The 20,942-nt window shown below is 42.0% G+C and overlaps 1 protein-coding gene across 1 annotated transcript; it reads left to right on the forward strand.

Annotated features, from left to right (window-relative positions):
• Positions 1-4,113: 4,113 nt before the first annotated feature.
• On the forward strand, positions 4,114-10,684 carry LOC111601878 (altered inheritance of mitochondria protein 3). Its single transcript, XM_023318720.2, has 3 exons — positions 4,114-4,518; positions 7,967-8,370; positions 8,966-10,684. The coding sequence occupies exons 1-3, from the start codon at positions 4,498-4,500 to the stop codon at positions 10,347-10,349; spliced, it is 1,809 nt and encodes a 602-aa protein (XP_023174488.2). The 5' UTR covers positions 4,114-4,497; the 3' UTR covers positions 10,350-10,684.
• The last annotated feature ends 10,258 nt before the right edge of the window (positions 10,685-20,942 follow it).

Raw genomic sequence — 20,942 nt, forward strand, 5'->3', positions numbered from 1 at the left:
TGAACACAGCTTGCATATTCCAATGCGCAATGTGCAGACGAATGTCTAGCTAACACTCGCATATGCCACAGTTGAACTCGAGGAGCGTATGCTGTTGTGTGCACTGTGCTCACATAACATGCGCCAAGCACCATGTCCAGGCCATTTAAAGCAAGGCGAAGCCAATCGAATCTGACGACAATTCAAATGGAAGATGTGACTTTAGCGCGACTTTAAGACGATGTGCCCGATCTGCTGATGTAATCACGTCCATAAGCCGAGGAGCCACCAATAACAAACAATTACACCGGTCGCATCAGCAGACGCCATCAAAGCTGCCAAGTTGCATAGCTGCACCCAAGTCGCAGTCGACGTCGCATCGCATCATTGCGAGGCGATGCTGCAAAATTATGATTTGTATGGCAGTGTGCTTTGTTGTTATATTTGAAAGTCGGCAACTGTGCAATTTATGCAAGTAGGAAGCGTTGCACACTCGCTGCCAACTGCAGCAGCAGCACCACCACCACCAGCACCAGCATTAAAAGGCGCAACAACAAAAACTGTGGCATCAAGAGGTCGCATTTTGGCTGTTAATGAAGTTGCCACAGTGCTGCCTACTGGCTGCTGGCTGCACCACTGTTGAGGGCCCAATTGTTGCATCGTCTGTTGCGGTTTGCCTGCCAACCAATTATTTCCGAAAATATATGAAGATAGAGGATGTTCCAGCTGCCCAGCTTCCGCTCATCAACTCTTTAACAACCATCTTTATAATAAGTAGGTAGTTAACTGGACTGACTCTGACATTAGCAGTGATTTTGTACCTCTGCCATTTCCTGCTTTTAACACACAAGACTCATCGATGTTATCGATAAGTAATTAGCAAGAGCAAAGAGTCTGCACCTTTCTTTGCGCTGCTCATAAATTCAAATGCAAATACAACTGATTTCACTATATATCCCTTCCTCAGCCTATATCGTATTCTAAAGCAAATCGCAGCATAAGATACCATACAAGATAATTGTAACTATGCAGACTTTCTGACAAGACAAAGACTCGTCCTCTTTGCTAATTGGCATGTACAACAAGTAGAGCCCGAAGCTAAGTGGACAGCAGGCCACTTAAAATGTAAATGTACTTTCCAATCATGTGATATAAGTGTTCCTCACTATCAAAATAGCATTTAAGCTACCATCTGAATTGCCCGGTTTCAACAGTCCACAGCACAGCACACCAGAGCACTGAGAGGCAAGAGTGAAACGAGTTTTTTTTGCTGCGCAACTAAGCCATTATCTTTTCAAAACCTAACTAATTTGCACTTAATTGAATTACTTATTTAACAAAGTGTTCGACATTTAGTGAAACTAACTAATTTAAATGGGCGTCCATTTCCATAGTTTAGCTTTCGCAGTATTCATGAGCGAATTTGGTTGCTCGCAATTATTTGAATTTACATTGCTGATGTACAGCGAGCAATGCATGAACAAATTTTTTAAGTCTTGGATGCCTGGCAGGCAGGTAGGTAGACGCCTCCGGACAATATGGACAATCTATGTATGCCAGCTGGCCTTGCGCTGCCCAAGGGCTCGCTCCAGATGCTCCATAGTATTCAAATGCATGCGCATAAGCATAATAGGGAACTCACCTTCGAATCGAATCGAATCGAATGCAGGTCGATTGTTGTCGTTGTACAATAAAAACTTATTTTTCCTTTTATTTACTACGCTTTTTATTAGTATTTATTTGTATACCCTTCTCCGTTGGGCCTTTGCGACTCGAATTGGATAACCAGATATTTATGCTTCTCTAAATTTATATATAAATTTCGAATACGAGAAACGTGTATTCCCATGCCTAGTATCGAGCTTAAGTTAGGGCAACGACTAGTCGCTATTGGGCAGCCAACTTCCTTTGGCTGCTGACAAGCGTTTTAAGCTGCATGGACAAAGCCCACGTTAACCTTCTGCCGACGGGCGAGTAAGCTGCATTATCATTGCCGATTATTATGACATTTCATATTATTATTATTATATGGGTCCGGCGACTTTGAACGCATCTTCGGCAACGAGGTAAAAGCACAATAAATAATAATAATAATAGTGACGCCTCGCACCAGCTGACCGACTGCCTCGCTGTGGCATGTGGGGTGTACTTTATGGCTATGTGGCAAGAGGGCAGCCCACTAGCTGGCCCACATCTCAATTGCTGTTTATTTGCCTATCGATGCGATCAGAGCAAATTAGTTAAAAACGCAAACTCGAAAAGATAGAGAGAGAGAGAAAAAAAGGCAGATAAAACACAAACTTTCAAACAATGCAGGCGATTGGCGATTGTTGATTGCGACGGGGCGCGTGATATTCGTATTTCTTTTAAATGTATTTCAGTTTTTCTCTTTCTTTTTACCCTTTTAAAATATTTTATTGCCATTATCGTTATCGCGTCAAGTCGTTGTTGCTGGTTTTGTTTTTGATGCTGATGTTGTTTGGCCCAAATGGATTACAAAACTGACAAAACAGTTGAATGTTTGCATTTAGTCGTCTTTGTTATGCCATTTCTTTTTTCACACAAGCCCAGGCGCCGCACCGAAATCCAAATGCAAATCTCCACGATCCCAGACACTAGTCCAATCCCAGATCTCTCTTAATGCGCCAATTAAATTGCCACTACTTGTGGAGCAGCTGAGTGAAGATTGCGGCTCGGATCTGCACTGCCCTGGCACCGCAATTGTTTTTATGCAAATGACATTTCGATCGTCGCTTTTTTTCTGTTTTTTTTTTTCTTTATATTTGGTGGCGCTTTGTGACGCGAAGTCAGTCGCTGGGCTGCCTTTGTGCAAGCCATAGAGATCGTAATGGCCAAAAATAATAAGCATAAAATGTATTCATCTAAAATGAAAGGTATCCCAAATTGAATCTCGTGCATCAGCAAGCGTTGCGCCAGTTTTTTATGACTTTGAACTTGAACTGGGCGAACAAATGTTTTATGACAAATAGTTTTTCTTTCTAAAAAAGAAATTTCGTAAAACGAGAGGAGGAGGATATAATAGACAAGGTCACTCAATCAATTCTAGTCATGGCTTTTTATGCGATAAGAGCAGCTTAACAAATACCACGGGCTATTTCAGAATGCATTATTAATTCACTGTGAAACTTTATTTCTGTCATAAATAAATTTCATATGCAGCAAATACTCTAACTGGCGGAATAATTAGACTTTACACATTACTGAAAGCAGTATGAATGAGTATGAATGCTTAAAAGACGCATTTGTGCTCTTTGAAAGCAGCAAGATGGGTTATACATGAAAGTCTGGCTACATTAAGTATACGAAAAGTCAGTCAAAACAAACAAATTTAATTAAAAAAATGAATGAACATAAATAAATTCTATATTATATGATTATAATTTAAATTTTGATCAACACATTTATGACAGCTCGTCAAAGTTGATCTGACTTTTAGGCCCTTGCTATTAATAAGTGGCTTGGCAGCATGCTAAGTCTATTGATATGTATATCATCTAAAAACAATTAATAATTTAAATTCAGCCTACAATAAGAAAAGAAACACTCAAATTTCATATAGGGATACAGCTCGTATCATCGAGCAAAGTTATCTGCAGCATTTGTGTTTAGTAATTTAAGCTGAGTTGCATTGGCCGCCTTGAGAGCTATTGAGTTGAAGACTAGGTTTTTCATATGCTAGCTATACATCGTATAATACCTATACAGTAGTGCACATATATGTGCAACTTTAAGACTTCATGTCAGCCATTTTGTGGCTGAAGAACTTGGCAAAAAGTGTAACGTAAAACAAGCATTTTAACATTGAAACGAATCTGAAAATTTGTGTATCATTGCATTTGTTTATTGTTGCAGCAGCGTCTGGCAACCTACACCTTCATGCACACACACATTCACACATTTGCACACTCACACACACACACACGCGTGCGGTGTCATTGCTAGTGAACTCGTCTGCTGCTCGTTCCGCACGTTCCCGCTGGCTGACTGACTGGCCAAGTGACTTGGACTTGCTGCAATGAAGACGCTGCTGCTGCGGCGGCGACGGCTGCTGCTGTGGCTGAGCATAAAAACCAAGCGCTCCGCCAGCGCCAGCCACAGTTAGTCGCGCGAGCTTTGAACGCCACAACCAACGTCGTGCGCTGGCACCCAACGATCAAGTTTCCCACATTTTTCCAGCATCTTGTTACTTTTTTTGCCGTTTGCTTTGAGAGTGTGATCTGAATTTTTTTTCATTTGTTTTTTTTTTTTTTTGCTTGCCACAGTCTGGCATTTAGCAAGTGTAACTGTGCGCAAAAAGTAATTAAAACGAGAAACTAGTGAAGCAGCCGCCTAATTGAAAGAAATACAATCTATAAGATACGTACTGATACACATATACATAAACGTTCACATCTAGATCTACTCGGCGCTGCGTGTACTCGAAGTGTTTGTGTGAAAAATTAATATTTAAATGTGCATTGTCTGAAGGCAAATACGAGCAAAACAACTTTGGGAACAATGAGATTAGCATTGATATTGGTATGTATTATACGAACAGGAAGCCACCAGCCCATCAACACTTGCATAATCGTGCCCAGCCCCATGCGGAAGCACCAGAGCCCAGCTCAGCCCAGCCCAGCTATTGGCAAACCCTTCCTAATTGACGAACCCAATACCAATATTTGAGTACGCAAGATCACAGTTGTTACCACGCTTAAAGCAGTTGTTGTTAGCTGTTTAAATTTGCCTTAGAAGTCGAAAGTTTAGTTGAAGGCGTGTCTGACGCCCACTCGTAACGCTTCCTGCCATTCCGGTGCCGTCATCCGTTGCTCCGGCTGCTCAATTAATTTGCATGGCAGCCACTAAGCCACTGAGCCGGCTTGGCCAGCTGTAAGATATGTTTCACTTTTGTTTAACAAGGGGCGCGGGACTTTGGGGCAATGCCACGTAATGACTGTCATAGAAAGTGCTCACAGTGGGAGTTTACAACTCTGTGTGTGTATGTGTGTGTGTCTGCGGCCAGTTCGTGGCACTAAGCTTAGCCGGTCTTCGCTGGCAGTTCACTGATCCTGCCACAGTCTCTACCCCAGCAATAATTTAGCTGCTCAAGTGGTTTATGTTACAGAAATACATGACTTGACTCTTTTGATTATCTGAAAAAGATTACAAAATTTAATATCTATTCGAATATATATATATATATATAGATATTTATATATATACATTTATACAGCTTTTGGTAGCAAACCGTATATTTAACTTATAAACAAGCAGCTTTGTATTGATGTTTTTTCTATTACAAAATAGTTGTAAAAAAATAAATAAAATTTTTTGTAAGGCCACAAGCTCAATGCAGACATTTGCTAAAATAATATATAATATTTATAATGTTACATAATTTTAAAGATATTGTTAATAGACTTTTTCCATGACGGCCAAAATATAATGATATATCATGCAGCTGCCTGACAAGAAATCGAACAAATCAATATAATTTATAGCTGTATATGTCGACTCGAATACTGAAATCTATCAATTAGATATAGCTCTACGCCTTAAGATGTCTCCGCACAGCACAACAGCAACAACAACAGCTTAATTCCATTTACAGCTCGTCAAAGATACCAGATTCGATCTGAACGCTTGGCTGACCTTTTAACCTCTCGAGTTGTGACGCGCCGCCCTTGCCCTTGTCTTTAAACGTAAAGTTGGCTAAAGCGCCTGCGGTTCTGGCCTCGTCAAAGCAACGTCTGCCGCACGCCGCCACGCGCGAGCCATCAGATAGTTCCAGTTGCAGTGCTTATATCTATTCGCTAATTGGCCCGAGTCGCTGGCTATCAACGTTTATTAGGCAGATCTACCAACTGGATTGGATGGGATTGCCAAACTAACTTAGCCACAAACCGTATTTACGCAAATGCGACAACATTTTTCTGTGTGGCATGCAGAACTTGTTTTGGTGGCGCGGTTGCAATGCTTGCGGCGGTTATATAAAGTACTCATAGCCGAGTTAGGCACAGGCACAGGACTAGGCTTTGACGTCTTTTGGCAGCTGCCTAACTACTCGGTTTATTGTTGTTTAATTTACATTTTATTGTTATGGTTTTTTTTGTGTGTTGTCTTTGTTTTATACCTTTTGTTGCATCACTGAGCAACAGCGGCAAACGGTAAAGCAACAACAAACTACAGCAAAACGTAGCTGAAGCTAATTTGCACGCGTTGCGTAGCGCCAGCAGCTATAATTTCTTTTGGCTCGGCCATTCTAGAGATGCACGCGTGTCGTGACGCTCACGACTCACGGCACAAAAGCATTTAGTATATGTGGACACTGTTCAGCATTCCACAGAGTTTCGCAGGCTTACTGTGCGGCTGGCGCTTCACAATGTTCTGCCTGAGCTGCTTGGCACAATTTGGCTTGTCACATTCTGCAAAGTGAAAGGCAACAACAACATTAGTTTAATTAAATTATTACACAAACGGTTTTTTGTTTTTATTTTCTTGCCACCAAAAATAAATCAATGCTAGCCAGGCTGACAGGCGGCCAGAGGCAGATGGGAGGGGAGTCAGTGGCTGCTGCTGGACGCATTATATAAAAGCGGCTAACATAACAGCAAAGATCGCATAAATTCGCATGTTAGCGAAACTCGTCGACTTCCTCGCCAACGACCGCCCGCCCCCTCCAGCTGTAAACATGTCCCAACCACAATGCTAGCATTTGACAGAAATTATTTCTGCTATTTTTTTTTTTTTTTTGAGTATTTTTTGTTGCTGAGTCGCAGGTGCGCCCGTGCAGCAGGTGAACGAAAGTTAGCCAAACAGTCTTCCTGCTTAAAGCAGCAGCAACAACAACAGCAACACACGCACACACACAAACAATTGCAAAATAAGCACGAGTAAAATGCTGCCTAGGCACTGAGCGCTATTAAATTATGTATCTTGAGTCCGGGAGTCTTTAAGTTGGCACACTGTCCCAGTTTCGAATTTATCGTCGCTGTAATTGAGTGACAAAATGCAATTAAAAAATGTGAGTATTATAGCGAACACTTAGGCACATGCACAGTGTTGAAATGCTGGCCAAAGCGTGCAACGAAATGGTTATTACAGTTTCCAAGAATAAACAAAGCAAAATTATAGAGTCATGTTGTACGACACAGCCATGAAATCTGGTCGAATCATGTTAACAAACGCAACTCAGTGCTTATGCAAATCATGTTAATTTAATGTAAAACTAAAAATGTTGATGAGAAAGCGGACATACTCCAAAGAGGTGGCGGAAAGCTCTTAGAAATCATTTAATATTAGGTTCAACCTATATATATATATATATATACCTCATTCCCTTCCAATTCATGACCAGAGTCAGAGATGTCTATGATGATGTAAGCCAAACGCTTATAAAATTTTGAAGACAAAAGACTAAGGACACGAACTTGACAAAATATTGCAAGGCCTAAGCAAAGCTCTTCCAACTAACAACTACACTATTCAACAATATTATTTATTAATAAAGGCAATGCTGCAAACTTGTTTGTGCATGCTAAACAAAAGACTTAGGACACGAACTGAGCAAAATGTTTTTCCTGCAGCCCGACTTCTGCTTCGGCACATTCACTTTATTGAATCGACGACGAAATGTCAAATGTGAAATACGTGTGTGTGTGAGCTGTAAAAGTGTTTGTTGATTTTATTACCGCTGCTTAAAGAGTCGCTGTGATTTTTAATGATTTTAGCTGGTTGGGTTTTTGTATCGAGACCATTCGATAGCCAAGAGCACAAAAACAAAAGAGCTTTTGGCGCAATCGTAGCCACAGCGCTCGATTGTCTAGCTGGCGCCTCACCTTGAGCCCAAAGCAGAGACAAAGGTGGCACCAAACAAAAGCATCGCTCAGTCTGCATTCACACATTTGTGCCTCTGCACACATCTAAGCATGGCTATGTATGATTGGAATCACTTAACAGTTTTGCATCCTTCCATTTTTCGTTGCAGTGTACGCTTTGCGTGGGACTGTGCTTGTCCAGTGCTCTAGGCCATCCAGAGACGCCAACGAAATCTTCAGCCAGCGGCTATCCGAAGAAGGTAACTACGCTGAAGAAGCGACCGACCAAGACACCCGGCACCTCAGCGTTGTCCTCTTCATCCACAACGGCCACAACGAAACCGAGCAAGCCACGCGTTAAGATCGCCTCCAAGTCAACGGCAACGACCAAGACACCTTCGCTGGCTGCCAGCTTTGGAAATTTGCCCGCAGATGATTTAGAGTTCATCAAGGAGCTGGACAAACAGTTCAAGCTACACGGCAACAAGATCAAGATCAAAGTGGAGCGTGAGAATTCAACCAGCAGCAGTGGAGGTGGCAAGAACAACAAGCGCACCATTGACGGCGAGCTGGGGTCAGTGACTTCTCTACTGTAGCGACAGTTAGGTGTTGCTGCATGGAACCAGTTTGCAGTTTTCAGTTTGTTGCGACAAAGCTAGGAAGAGATGTAGCCTTATCTCCTAGTTTAGCTTATTAATCCTTAAAGAATTAGCTGGTGCAGCCTTCTCTTTCTTTATTTTTGTACTCCACCCTGCGCGTTTCTTCTCGAATTTCTAGTTAACCTTCAAAGTTATCCTGACGAAAATCTGAAATATGAATCGTTTCGAATCGAAAATGCATTCCAATTTACACAACTACTCGATCAGAGTCTTAGGTTTTTAAATGACCTTCATAAAGTTGCTCCCATAATAATCTTCTATAAATAACAAAGAATGCAACGCAATTATCTCTGGTTAAAGTGGCATTCCCACTTCCTCAACTGACATTTACAAGTTCAATAGCAAGCTTATGGGAAAAAGAGAACGTAAACGGGTATTTAAATTAGCTGTCAAGAATTCATATCGAGAGTGAAAACTGGAACATGCTTCAAGACTTATGAGCTACTTTGTTGACCTAACCACTATGATTATGATTGGATTGTGAAATACTAAGACTCTGTTTCTTTACAGCTATGGATATGCTCAACAGGGATACGACTATACGCCGCCCAAGTTTATGTTCTATCCGTACTCACAGCATGATATACCTGCGACGGAATCACCTGATGTTTATACTGGCTACTCGTCCGCGGACTACGAACAGCCCGGCGCAACGCAGGCCCAGCAGCAGCCCATCCAGCATCAGCAGGTGACCAGCGTGACCATTGAGCCCTCCTACTCATATGAGCTGAAGCCACAGACCAGTTATGAAACACACCAGCCGGGCGCTGAGCAGCCGCAGATTGACTTGCCACAGCCGCAACATGAGACAAATGCGGCGGGAGGCGATGCCGCTGGCTACCAAGAGCCCGTAATTGTGCTGCGTATACCCGGCCCGGCCAAATATGCGGCGCATCTGCAAGCGCTGCTGCAGCAATACCTGGAGATACGTGCCGCCCAGTATCTGCAGCTGCTGCAGGAGGCAGAGCAGCGCAAACAGCATCAGGCCGAGGAGCTGGCACCACAGCCCTATGCCACGCCCGAGGAGCACGAGCAGGCTCACTATCATCCAGATGTCAACTATGCCCACCAGGTGGCAGCAACACCACCGCCCATACAATACGCACCCATCGATGATGTCTACCAAAGCTACAAAGGACGCCATCAACAGGTAGCCCAGGCACCGCAGTACGAGCAGCCCGCTCCAGAGAGCTACTATGCGCCCACCGCCTACCAACAGCAGCCACAATACTACTACGCCCAGCCTCAGCAGCAGGCGCAGTACGAGAACAGCTACCAGCCACAGCTGTATCTGATTGCCATGGCACCGCAGACGCAATACGCTGAGCCCTCGGATACTGCGCATCATCAGCACCAGCACCAGCAGCAACAGCAGCATCAGCAACAGCAGCCCATTTATGTGCCCGAACAGGATCCACCTACGGCTCCGGAAGCAGAGCCAAATGGCCACGATCATGAACTGCCCATCACCGAGAACAACCCACGACCCACACACACTAAGGTCATCTTTAATTCGCAGAGCAGCGGCTCCGACTACGCATCGCGCATGTATACGCTGCCCTCTATTCGGCCATACGCAGATGAGCAGCAACAGCATGCGCAGCATCAGCAGCAGCAGCCGGAGAGTGGTCACACAGATGTGGCTACCACAGCTGCCGATTATCAGCCATCTCATGAGGCCGCCGAGCCCATGAGCATTACACAGCCGCCCTACAACTACCACGCCCACGGCCTGAAGATGTCGCGCCAACAGCGCCAAGGCAAGCGGGCAGCCAAGTCAGACTCCACTCCCGAGCACCAGCTGCAGCAGATACGTGAATACGTGCGAGAGAAGCTGGGCGCCGAGATGGGCTCGGCGGTGGAGTACAAGACGACGCAGCTGCTAGAGGGTTAACTGAATTCCGCTGAATTCTGCAGCTATTTGTTAATATTATTGTATAAAAATCATCGCTCTCTTTTGTTTGTTGTTGTCGAAAGTAAACTATCATTAGTATTTATTTTGTGTGCTCGGCATCAGGTTGAACAACCAGCCGTGCAATTGGTTCAGCTGCAATGGAGACTGAGAAAAGCAGCTCCTTGTCTGATCTTCATCAAATTCGAGTTCATCTTCTCTTACATTTACACGCGCCTTCATGCCTTCATGCCTTCATGCCAGTTGTTTTATTATTGTAAACCCATTTAATTAATTGTTTTCTTATTCCCTCCCTCTTTTCTGTATTTTGTGCTAACAACAACAAATTGTGTTAAATATGTGCAATAATTAGCTTGTAATTATATGTGCTTTTGAATTTATATATTTTTGCACAAATAAAAAATGTGAAATAAATGAAGGCGAGGTTTTTGTATATGCTCGAAGCTAGATGAGATTGAGGTGTAAAGGAACTGTATGTATTTACTTTATTTATATTATATATAACTAACAGCAGCTTGACCATGCAGCGTCTCCCTCGAAGCTCTCACTGAAACATTGGTAAACCTTAGACTAATAAGCCTTATGGAATAGAGATCTGGCCTCTTCAAGACTGCATTACACTGTGATACAAAACGTATGTAGCTTTTGAGTCCATCTAAGCAAGAGAGCTTAGACAAGAGACTTTCAGTAAATCAGTTTGAACATTGAAAGCCAATATGCCTGACATACCTAAAAGATGCAAAGTATTCAGTTTCATGTCTTCCCTCTTGGTTAGCTTTTTCAGAATTTTCCTGTTCCAGCTTAGCATTCCTAACTGTATAAATTACTACTTCTTCTCAGTCTTCCTATTATTAGTATTAACTATTTCTTCTTCTCAGAATCCAAGGTAATTCTTAGTTTCAAGCTGCGTATTTTATTTATGCTACACAAAATATTTCTTAGTCCAGCTATTTCTATGTGTATCTTAACGTGCTTTAACAGGATATTTAATATTCGTCTATGTATTTGATCTAACTATGATATTAATAGGGTATTCCCTAGCTCAGCATTCTTCTCTGTATTGTATACCTCTTCTTCTCAGTATAAAGATGCTCAGCCTCAGGCCGTGTATCCTGGCGCACTAAGTATACACCGTACATAGTATTCCCTAGTCAAGCAATTTCTATGGGTATTGTATACTTCTTTGCAGTATCTAATGACGCTAGACTAGTTATGGCTTCAACAGAGTATTCCCTAGCTCAGTGCTCTTCTCTGCATTATAGACCCCAGCTTCTCACCATCTAATAATAATGCACTATGTATACTTCGACAAGAGTATTCCCTATTATACTTTTGGCTTGTTGTGGCATCAACAGGGTATTCCCTAGCACAGTTTTTATATTTAATTTATATTGCCTTAACTGCAGGCTTACACTTGGTTGATATATCAATTATGCAGTAATTAAAGTGCCGCCTAAAAGCATGCCACACTCTGTTGACATGAATGTTGCATGCATGTGTGGCAAGTGCATCGCTGGCGCATTTAACACATATTTAATGCGGAATATTCAGCGCTAAATTCAAGTATATTATGCAATTCGCAACGGTCACCCGGAAGGCACGCATAAAACCAATAAAGCTCAACACACAATAATATCAATTGAAAATTAATTCGACATTCGGTTTTAGTTTTTTTTTTTGTGGATTGTTTGCATTGCTGCGATGTTAAATGCCAACAAAGTTTTAAATGCATGTTACACACAAAAAATACAAAATACAAAATACAAATTTAAGCAACTTGCGGCCAGACACGCAAATCAGCTGCCGAAACCAACAGGAAATACAAAATTCCAAAAAAATAGCAACGAAACTCAATTAAGACACCAGCCAATCGCATGGGAGCTTTTCGGTGTGCACTGTGCGCTTCCATTTAAGTGTGACCGTTCGCTGAATTAAGTCATTAAGATATTGAATGTCCGACGAGCATTCAATGTGTTCTTGAGTGCACTTGGTTTTTTCATTCCATTCCATTTGTTGCAGCTTATTTTCGCCACTAAGCTAAACCAGTGAGTGCGCAAGTCTTTATCTTGTAGTATATACATCTTAAGTCTAGACTTATTTATTTATTACTCTATTATATTCTACAATATATATAAATATATGTAGATTTACAGCCATCGCCTGCTGCAAGCGCTGCCAGTCTGGAGTTGTAGCTGGAACAGTTTCGCCCAATGAATCTGCTAGATCCGTATATAGCACTGAGTTTCTCACCTATCACTTCCATCTTTGTAGTTTCTTATCTTGCTGAAGGCTCTTAGCATCTTAGCATCTAACACTATAAACGAGCTTTTGTAGTGAGTTCCCTTGTAGTCGAAGAGGCAATCTGAGCTAAATTTGAGCTAAAAATCTATATTCTATATTTTTAGTTGAATTATTTTCTGATAAATAAGAGTTTTTAATGCCAAAAAATATTGCTTGTAGTTTCCAAAGCAACATAAGCCAGGCAAAGTCAGCTTCAAGACACAAATAATACATCCCAACGAGTCCTTGCAAAAAAAATATAAAAAATAAAATAAAATATAAAAATAAATTTATATATAATTGAAAATCAGTAAAACTATTTGAATAATGAAATAAATATGCCAAAGCCACACACTCGATTTGTAAATTCCTTTTCTGCCGTTTAAGCAGCAAATGCCGCCCTTTTGGCCAGATGTGGTTTCATGTGGCATCGACTCTGCTCTGATTGCAACACAGATTTTAGATATGATATTCAATCTTCTTAGCTGGTCAACTTTCCCCCATGGGTAATTTATGTGCGTTGTTCACAGTGCCTGTTTAGCCTGTTGCCACATCGCTTAAATGAGTTTACGTAAAAGCCAAGTATGTAAGCAAACAATTAGCATAATCAGCTGCCGTAATGGACGGCAAATTGTACCAATTTTTATAATTTTTCCTATGCAAATGCAGCAACGTCTGCGGCTGTGGCTGCGGCTGCATCCCGACTTTCCAGTCGACGAAACATTATTAGCGAAAAATACACACTCGAAATATGCAACATTTGCAGCAAGAGGCGACAGCAACTTCCGCGCACGCGAAATTTGTTGCACTTCCAGATGTCTATCGAGGCAGATGCCACTGCAATTCCAATTGCCATTCAATTGGATGCAGACTAGCTCTGCCCCTCTTCGCATGCCAAGCGCGCACGAAAGCTATTGAAATTGAAAGTTTTACGCCCAAAGTGGATCGATTGGCCATTGCCGTCACGTTGGGCACTGCTCGGGCAGGCAGCCAAGATATCGGGCGTTGGCCAGCCCAACCCTGCATTAAGACTGACCTGGTGGTCAGGCTGAGTTTCTCGCATTGAAGTGAAAAGCTGTGTCTCATCTCACTAGATTGCCTATCATCAGCAGCATACGAGTTATTAGCCGTAAGCACTTCCTTGGCGACAGCACTACAGACCCCAAAAGAAAAGTCAAATGCTTAAGACAATAATAGGCCTGCAAAAGACCATAAACTGTATAATGATCTAAATGCTGCCATAACAATGGACCCATAAAACACTGTAACAACAACAACAACAACAACCACAACAGCAGCAACAATTTACTCACTCGCTCGTCAGTCGTCAGCAGCAGCAAATTAATAACTTAAGCGTCAGCCCGAAACACGTAACATTTTCCAACATTGTCCAAGCGTTGCAAGCGCCGTTGCTGCACAGTGGTATAAAGTTCGTATAGGTGAAATTTAATAAGAATATAGCACTAGTTTAAGTATAGCAAATAATACAAACTGAATGTGTCTGCTGACAAAATGAAATTAATCTGAATGGTCTATGTTTTTTTTCAGACTTTTATAACTTTAAGCTGGCAACTTTGCTTTATTTAATAAATTATTTAACAGCTGATTTTTGCTCTTCGTTGAGTTTAGTTTGACATTTTATAATACATAGACTAACATCAGAATGGTTATATTAAAACTTACCATGGATTCATTCATTCATAATTAAATCCATTGAATGGCTTGAATAGGTGCGAAAATAAGCAAACTTGTCGCCTTTGGAGTGAGTATAATCCACAAGCTTTGTTGAAACCACAGAAAATATGTATTTGGTGCACTTTGTGGGCTGATGGAAGACGGAGTCATCGGTCCATATATCTTCAAAAGCGATTATGATGATTATGAAAGTTGGTGCTCCAGATATCGCCTTGTACAATGCATTCATTGCAGCCATATTGCAGAAATCATATTTAAACATAATTTTCATACTATTTTTTATTTAAAAAAAAACTCAATTTATTGATCTTAAATCTATATTTTTTTTATTCTATTATGATTAAAGCTTATATAACTCACAACAATTATATTTTTTTTTTATATATTTAAGTCGAAAATGATATATACATAAACGAATAGAAAAAGAGTACATCTGGGCCAAACTCTAATCCTAATGAACTGTGCGTAAACAAAGGCTACTGCTTGGCCAGTATTCAAGTCTAATGAAATAGGATTTATAATTGATTTAACAATGTTAATAAATAATATCAAGTCTTAAGCAAAATTATATTCATATTTATAGTGAATGATATGAATATAAAACTAAAACTCTGCTACTTATTTGAAGATTCATAAAAAAATAAAGTTAAGCCAATGTGCAACGCCGCATCGTTGTCCGTTGCCGTTGCTGCCGATACCACAGTTGTTGGCGCTGTAACGCGCTTGCATCGCATTCACGTATTCGCATTGGCAAGGTTGTTGATCTTCACATGTGGCATGCCCAGTTGCAGTCCCGTTTTTAGTTTGCCGACATGCGAATATTGTTATTGTTTTTTGCTGCATTGCCATATTGTTGAAGCTGTTAAGTGTGGCAAATGCTTTTTGCCAGAATCTCAATATAAATCAAAGCAAAAACTGTCGACTGGGCGATGGACCACAATGAACAATGAACCCATTGCAGTCAAAAGCGAAATTAATTAGCCAGCTTATTTATATTGACCACAATCGAAATTGAAATCTTATAATATATATATATATATATATATATATATATATATATATATATATATATATATATATATATATATATATATATATATATAAATCCAGTTAGAGCAGCAGCAGCTGCTGTCCAAATAGTCTGATAAATATCCTCATAAATTTTGTGCAACTCTTTTCTCTCTGTTAATTACAATGCACTTAATCAGTGGCCATGAAGCAAATGAAACTGAAACCTTAAAGCGCACAGACCAAACAATCCAAACAAAAACAATACAAAGAAAATGCATTTTGTTTCTTTAGCGGTTGCTTCGAGTGCTCGTTGTGCTTGAGATGTGCTGCGGCCAGCTACTCAGAGATGATTGCGCTTTTATCTGGCCAGTCCATTGTAGCTAAAAAGTGTTTAATGGCTAATAGCTTGAGTGTAGACGCCGTGTATTCGTTACAAGATTTTTAGACAACACACATTCCCCGCATAACTGAATTATCTTTACAAAAACAAAAGAAGAAAAAACTTTACTGATTAGCAGAGACTTGAGCAATGTGAAAACACAATTGGAGATTCTGATCAAACATGACATGAAATTGTACATTTGAAGCAAGTTACCAATGCTAAACAATTGTGTAAGCTATAGCAACAGCAAAACTAGATACGACGCATGTTTTTTGAGCTATATAAGTGTACTTTAAAATAAAACACATAAATATACATTTAATATCAACTAAACGAAAATTTCTATATCGAACATTTTATGACATATACGATTTTGATTATGTGGTAGCCATAACTAGGGAACACGCTTATTATCATACCATAGTAGTTTTTAAAGATATATGGAGCAAATTTTTTGTGGGACTTCCACAAAAGATTGTGGACTATCCTCAATTCATTCAACTAAAAATTAACTTCGTCATTATACACGCAATAAAATGGACGAATTCAGGTTAAGTTTGAATAGAACCATTTATTCATAAAATTTTTAACAATTTGCGCTGCTCGGCTAGGTCTATCCATAGCCAAAAGTGCAGGCAAATTCAGCAAAAAATAAACTATCTGTTAAATGGGTTACAAAATGAAGCAATGCTGCCAGCTTAAAGTTGGGCGCCGCTCTTTATATGCAAAAACTAACTAAAAACTAACTTCAAGTTAAGCCAAGAGTTTCAACTCTATGCATTATAGCTAAAGGTATCTCAAGGCTTGGGTAAGCTGTTATAAAAGCCGGGCAAATATGGTGCATTTCACTTGATTTTTTGAGCAACTTGCCAAAGAATTTGAATCTGACCAATCTGGTGTTAGGCGAATAAAAAATCAAGAGAAGTTGTGAGTTTTAAAAATACAGAAATATCTCAAAATATTCAAGTGCAATTCTCAATGTAGATGCCACAACAAAAGTAAGAATTTAATCATCAGCTGTATTAACTGTTGGCAGCTCAGCAGCTCCAGCTTGTCCCAGCTAACTTACCTATCGGACGCCAAACAATGACATGCGCTATCATTTCATTGAACCGCATTTTCACTGCCGCTACATTGTGTGTGTGTGTGTGTGTGCTTGTACAGCTTGTAGCTTAATTGGCCAAAACGAAATCGAAACTGTTGGCTGGAACCAGTTTGGCATTTGACATTTGATTTGTGTGCGGCAGCTGCGCACGCGTCCCACCCGGCGTATGCGTTATGGCTAATTGTGATAGGCGAACATATCACGCATACGCAGTGCGTTAAGTAGCCGTTACAATTTGAATGTTTGCATCTGTTGATGGCGTTAAAGTCGCCGCTGCCGCTTGTTGCCTTGAAAGCGAATGTCTCCGCACCAGCACATTTGCCTCTCCCTCACACACACACACACGCCTGCCTTCTCTATCCTCTCTCTCTCTCTCTCTTTTTTTCTCTTTCTTTAGCGCAATTTGTGTGGTTTCTTTGGCGCACACATTCGCATAAATTTTCCGCTGTGCCGGTAATCGTCATTATAAAAGCCTCGCCACGCCAGCTCGGCGCAAACAATTCAAATCCAGTAACTGACGCACATTCATACTATTCAGTCGTTCGACCTGTAAAGACGTGAATTCGAACAGCCTTCGCTTAAGCTCTACTGCTGCAGAGTTCTAAAAATAGAACTTTGCGGTGCATTCTTCAACGCAACAGCAACAAAAACCGCACACGCAGCGTTTTCTTATCGCTTGCTTCCGCGTAACTCAATTGCTTTAATTGCAATTTACGAAATTTCGTCGCTTGGCGCGAGTGCGCCTGCACTCAAAAGCACAATCCGCGATGACATCTAATGTCAATAACCTCGCTACAGCTGTAAAGGTAAATGCAGAAATGCAAGCCCAGCTTAACGTTGTGATGGCAAATAGGCAAGCCTCCATCATGCCAATAAACTCAAAAATAGATATCGCCTCCGTGCAAGGCATCACTAACAACAAAAACACGAAACGTAAACAGCCAAATTCACCAAAAACCATCAAGAAAAGGCTCATCTTCGACGAACCAAGCACCAGCAATGCAGCATTAATATCAGAAAATCGATTTTCACTGCTCGTAGAAGAAGATGAAGACTACAGCGAATCACCTGTAGCTCCAGAAGCCCCAGTATTGACCGACCAGCAAACTACTCCGAAACCTCGTCCGCCCCCCATATGGTGTCCAAACATCAAGTCTGTGGCCCTACTTCAACAGATAATAGATAAAGTAATTGATGCTAAATCATACGTAATTAAGCCAAAGAAGAATAACATAGGTGTATTAACCCAATGCAGTGAGGACTATCGCAGAGTTATAGACCACTTTACTAAGCTGGAATTGGAGTTCCACTGCTACCAGCTTAAGGAGGACAAACCATATAGAGTCGTGTTCAAAGGGCTTCACTCCAGCACTGATACAACACTAATTAAAAAGGAATTGGAAACCAAAGGCCACACAATTACAAATGTGCACAACCCACTGAGCCGTATGGACAAAACACCGCTAAATATATTTTTTGTTGACGTGGCTCAGGCCCCCAACAACAAAGAAATTTTGGACATTCGAGTTGTCTGCAGGCAACGCTGCACAGTGGAACTGCCAAGAAGATACAACGACCTGACACAATGCCATCGCTGTCAAGAATTTGGACACACACAACGCTACTGCCACAAAGCTCCCAGATGTGTGCGTTGCGCCGGGAAACACGCATCCAAAGACTGCACCCGCGAAAAGGACCAGGCACCAACTTGTGTGCACTGTGAGTTACAGCACCCAGCCAACTATAAGGGCTGCCAAGTATACAAGCGGTTGCGCAAATTGCAATCCCCAGCACAAAAAAGGAGTCCCACACAAACACCGTCTACGGGTCCGAGTACTGCTTCCGAAATTACAAGGCCCCGGAGCATTACCCAAGCCACGAGCTTTGCAACGCCTATTAGTGGTGTTTCTTACGCACAGGCCGCTAGAGGTGGACCGTCAAATAAGAATACCACAAGTGACACTTTGTTCACTGAAATGCTTCAGCAACAACAACGTCAGTTTGACGCAATTAATGCCGAGCTCAAAGCGATGCGAGAAGTACAATCCCAACAAGCAACCATGCTAAACAGTTTAATGGCCATCATAACCAAGCTTGCCTACAAATAATGGCTTTACGTGTGGGTATCTGGAACGCCAATGGCCTGAGAAACAAGACTCAGGAACTGGCTGCGTTTCTCTCACAAGAAAACATAGATATAATGTTAATAACAGAAACTCATGAGTGCCCCACTACACAAATTTTCGGATACGAACACTATCAGGCTCATGGTGAAGGAGCAAACTGCTTTGGTGGATCCTCAATCCTCATACGAGCAACAATACCGCATACACCTTTACTGCCAATTTGCAACGCAACAATGCAGGTCTCAGCCATCACCCTGCCTACGTCTATTGGAGCGATCGAAGTTGCGTCAATTTATCTTCCGCCAAACACTGGTCTGTGTGATCATCACATGGAACAGGTTCTAGGCCAAAGGTTGAATAAGACCCTCATCGGCGGCGACTGGAATGGATGGCACCCATTTTGGGGAAGCAATAGTGCGAATCGTCGCGGAGAAGTCATATTTGAGGCGATTCAAAACTTACAATTCAGCATATTGGCGACTGGAGCCCCCACCCGTTACCCAATTAATGGACACAGGCCCTCGGCAATCGACTTCGCTGTCTACAAAGGCATCTGTGACCGGCAATTGACCATTGAAGAATCCTTGGACCTATCCTCTGACCACCTGCCACTAATAGTCACAATCCACGCGCAGCCACAGCCCTTGCCCATTAGGAAACAACTACTGCCAGCAGGATCAGATTTAGGAGTCTTTAGGCGCGAGCTCCATTACTCTTTGCACATAGAAATGGAACTTAACACTCCTGAAGACGTGGACTACGCAGCAAACAAACTGCAGGAAGAAATAGTCAAAGCTGCGCACCAAGCCGCCCCACCATCTTGCCAAACAAGACAACAGTCTCCGTACAACATCCCCCTCACCTTGGAGGCCCAACACCTACTAATACACAAAAGATGGGCCAGGAGACGCTGGTTAAGATTACGCACGCCTGATGCCAAATCCATGTACAACGAAGCCACGAGGCATCTTAAAGCTGCTCTCGCCCTGCTTCAAAAGAGGTGTATCAGCGATGCGCTGGTACGAGCTGAATCGCCCACTGACGCAGAGTTTCAATTATGGAAATTTACAAGAAAGCTCAAACGGCAGCCAATACGACGTCATCCCATTCGGAGCATTTCTGGTTCCTGGCACATTGGAGACGAAGCTCAAGCTGAGGCTTTTGCAAACCACCTTCAAGACCAATTCACGCCGGTGATTACCGCAGAGGCCTCAGAAATCGAAGCAACAGAAGACATCGTTCTCTCGCCCCTCCCAGCTGAAGACCAGATAACTGGATGTACAAAAGAAGAGGTTCTTGAACACATCAGAAGAGTGAAGGCAAAAAAATCCCCTGGATATGATCTAATAAACGGCAGAGTCCTTAGAGCACTGCCTGACTCCACCATAGACTACATAACTATGGTGTACAACGCCATGCTCCGCATCCGGCACTTTCCAGCCTGCTGGAAGCGCGCCGTGATTGTGATGATTCCTAAGCCTGGCAAACCCGTGGGAGAAATTGAGTCGTACAGACCAATTAGCCTGTTGCCAGTACTCTCCAAAATATTCGAAAGAATATTTCTGGAACGAGTACTGACACATCTGGGACGCCAGGAGGCCATTCCAAACCATCAGTTTGGCTTCAGGAGACAGCATGGAACACCGGAACAGGTTCACAGAGTTGTGCACCATATCCTTGGAGCCTTTGAAGAAAAGATGTACTGCTCTGCCGTCTTTTTAGACATCAAACAGGCGTTTGATCGAGTTTGGCACCTGGGACTGCTGCAGAAAGTGAGGACCACCCTTCCAGCCCCATTTTTCGCGTTGCTATCCTCATACCTTATTGGAAGAACCTTCCAAGTGTCAAGGGGGCAAACAGTATCCTTGACTAGACCAATTATGGCTGGAGTACCACAGGGTAGTGTTCTAGGCCCAACACTTTATACTTTATTCACAGGAGATATGCCAACTCCCGAGCCAAATATAGGAAGTACA

Source organism: Drosophila hydei, unplaced genomic scaffold, assembly GCF_003285905.1.
Source record: "Drosophila hydei strain 15085-1641.00,03,60 unplaced genomic scaffold, DhydRS2 tig00000211-arrow-pilon, whole genome shotgun sequence".
Classification (NCBI taxonomy): Eukaryota; Metazoa; Arthropoda; class Insecta; order Diptera; family Drosophilidae; genus Drosophila; species Drosophila hydei.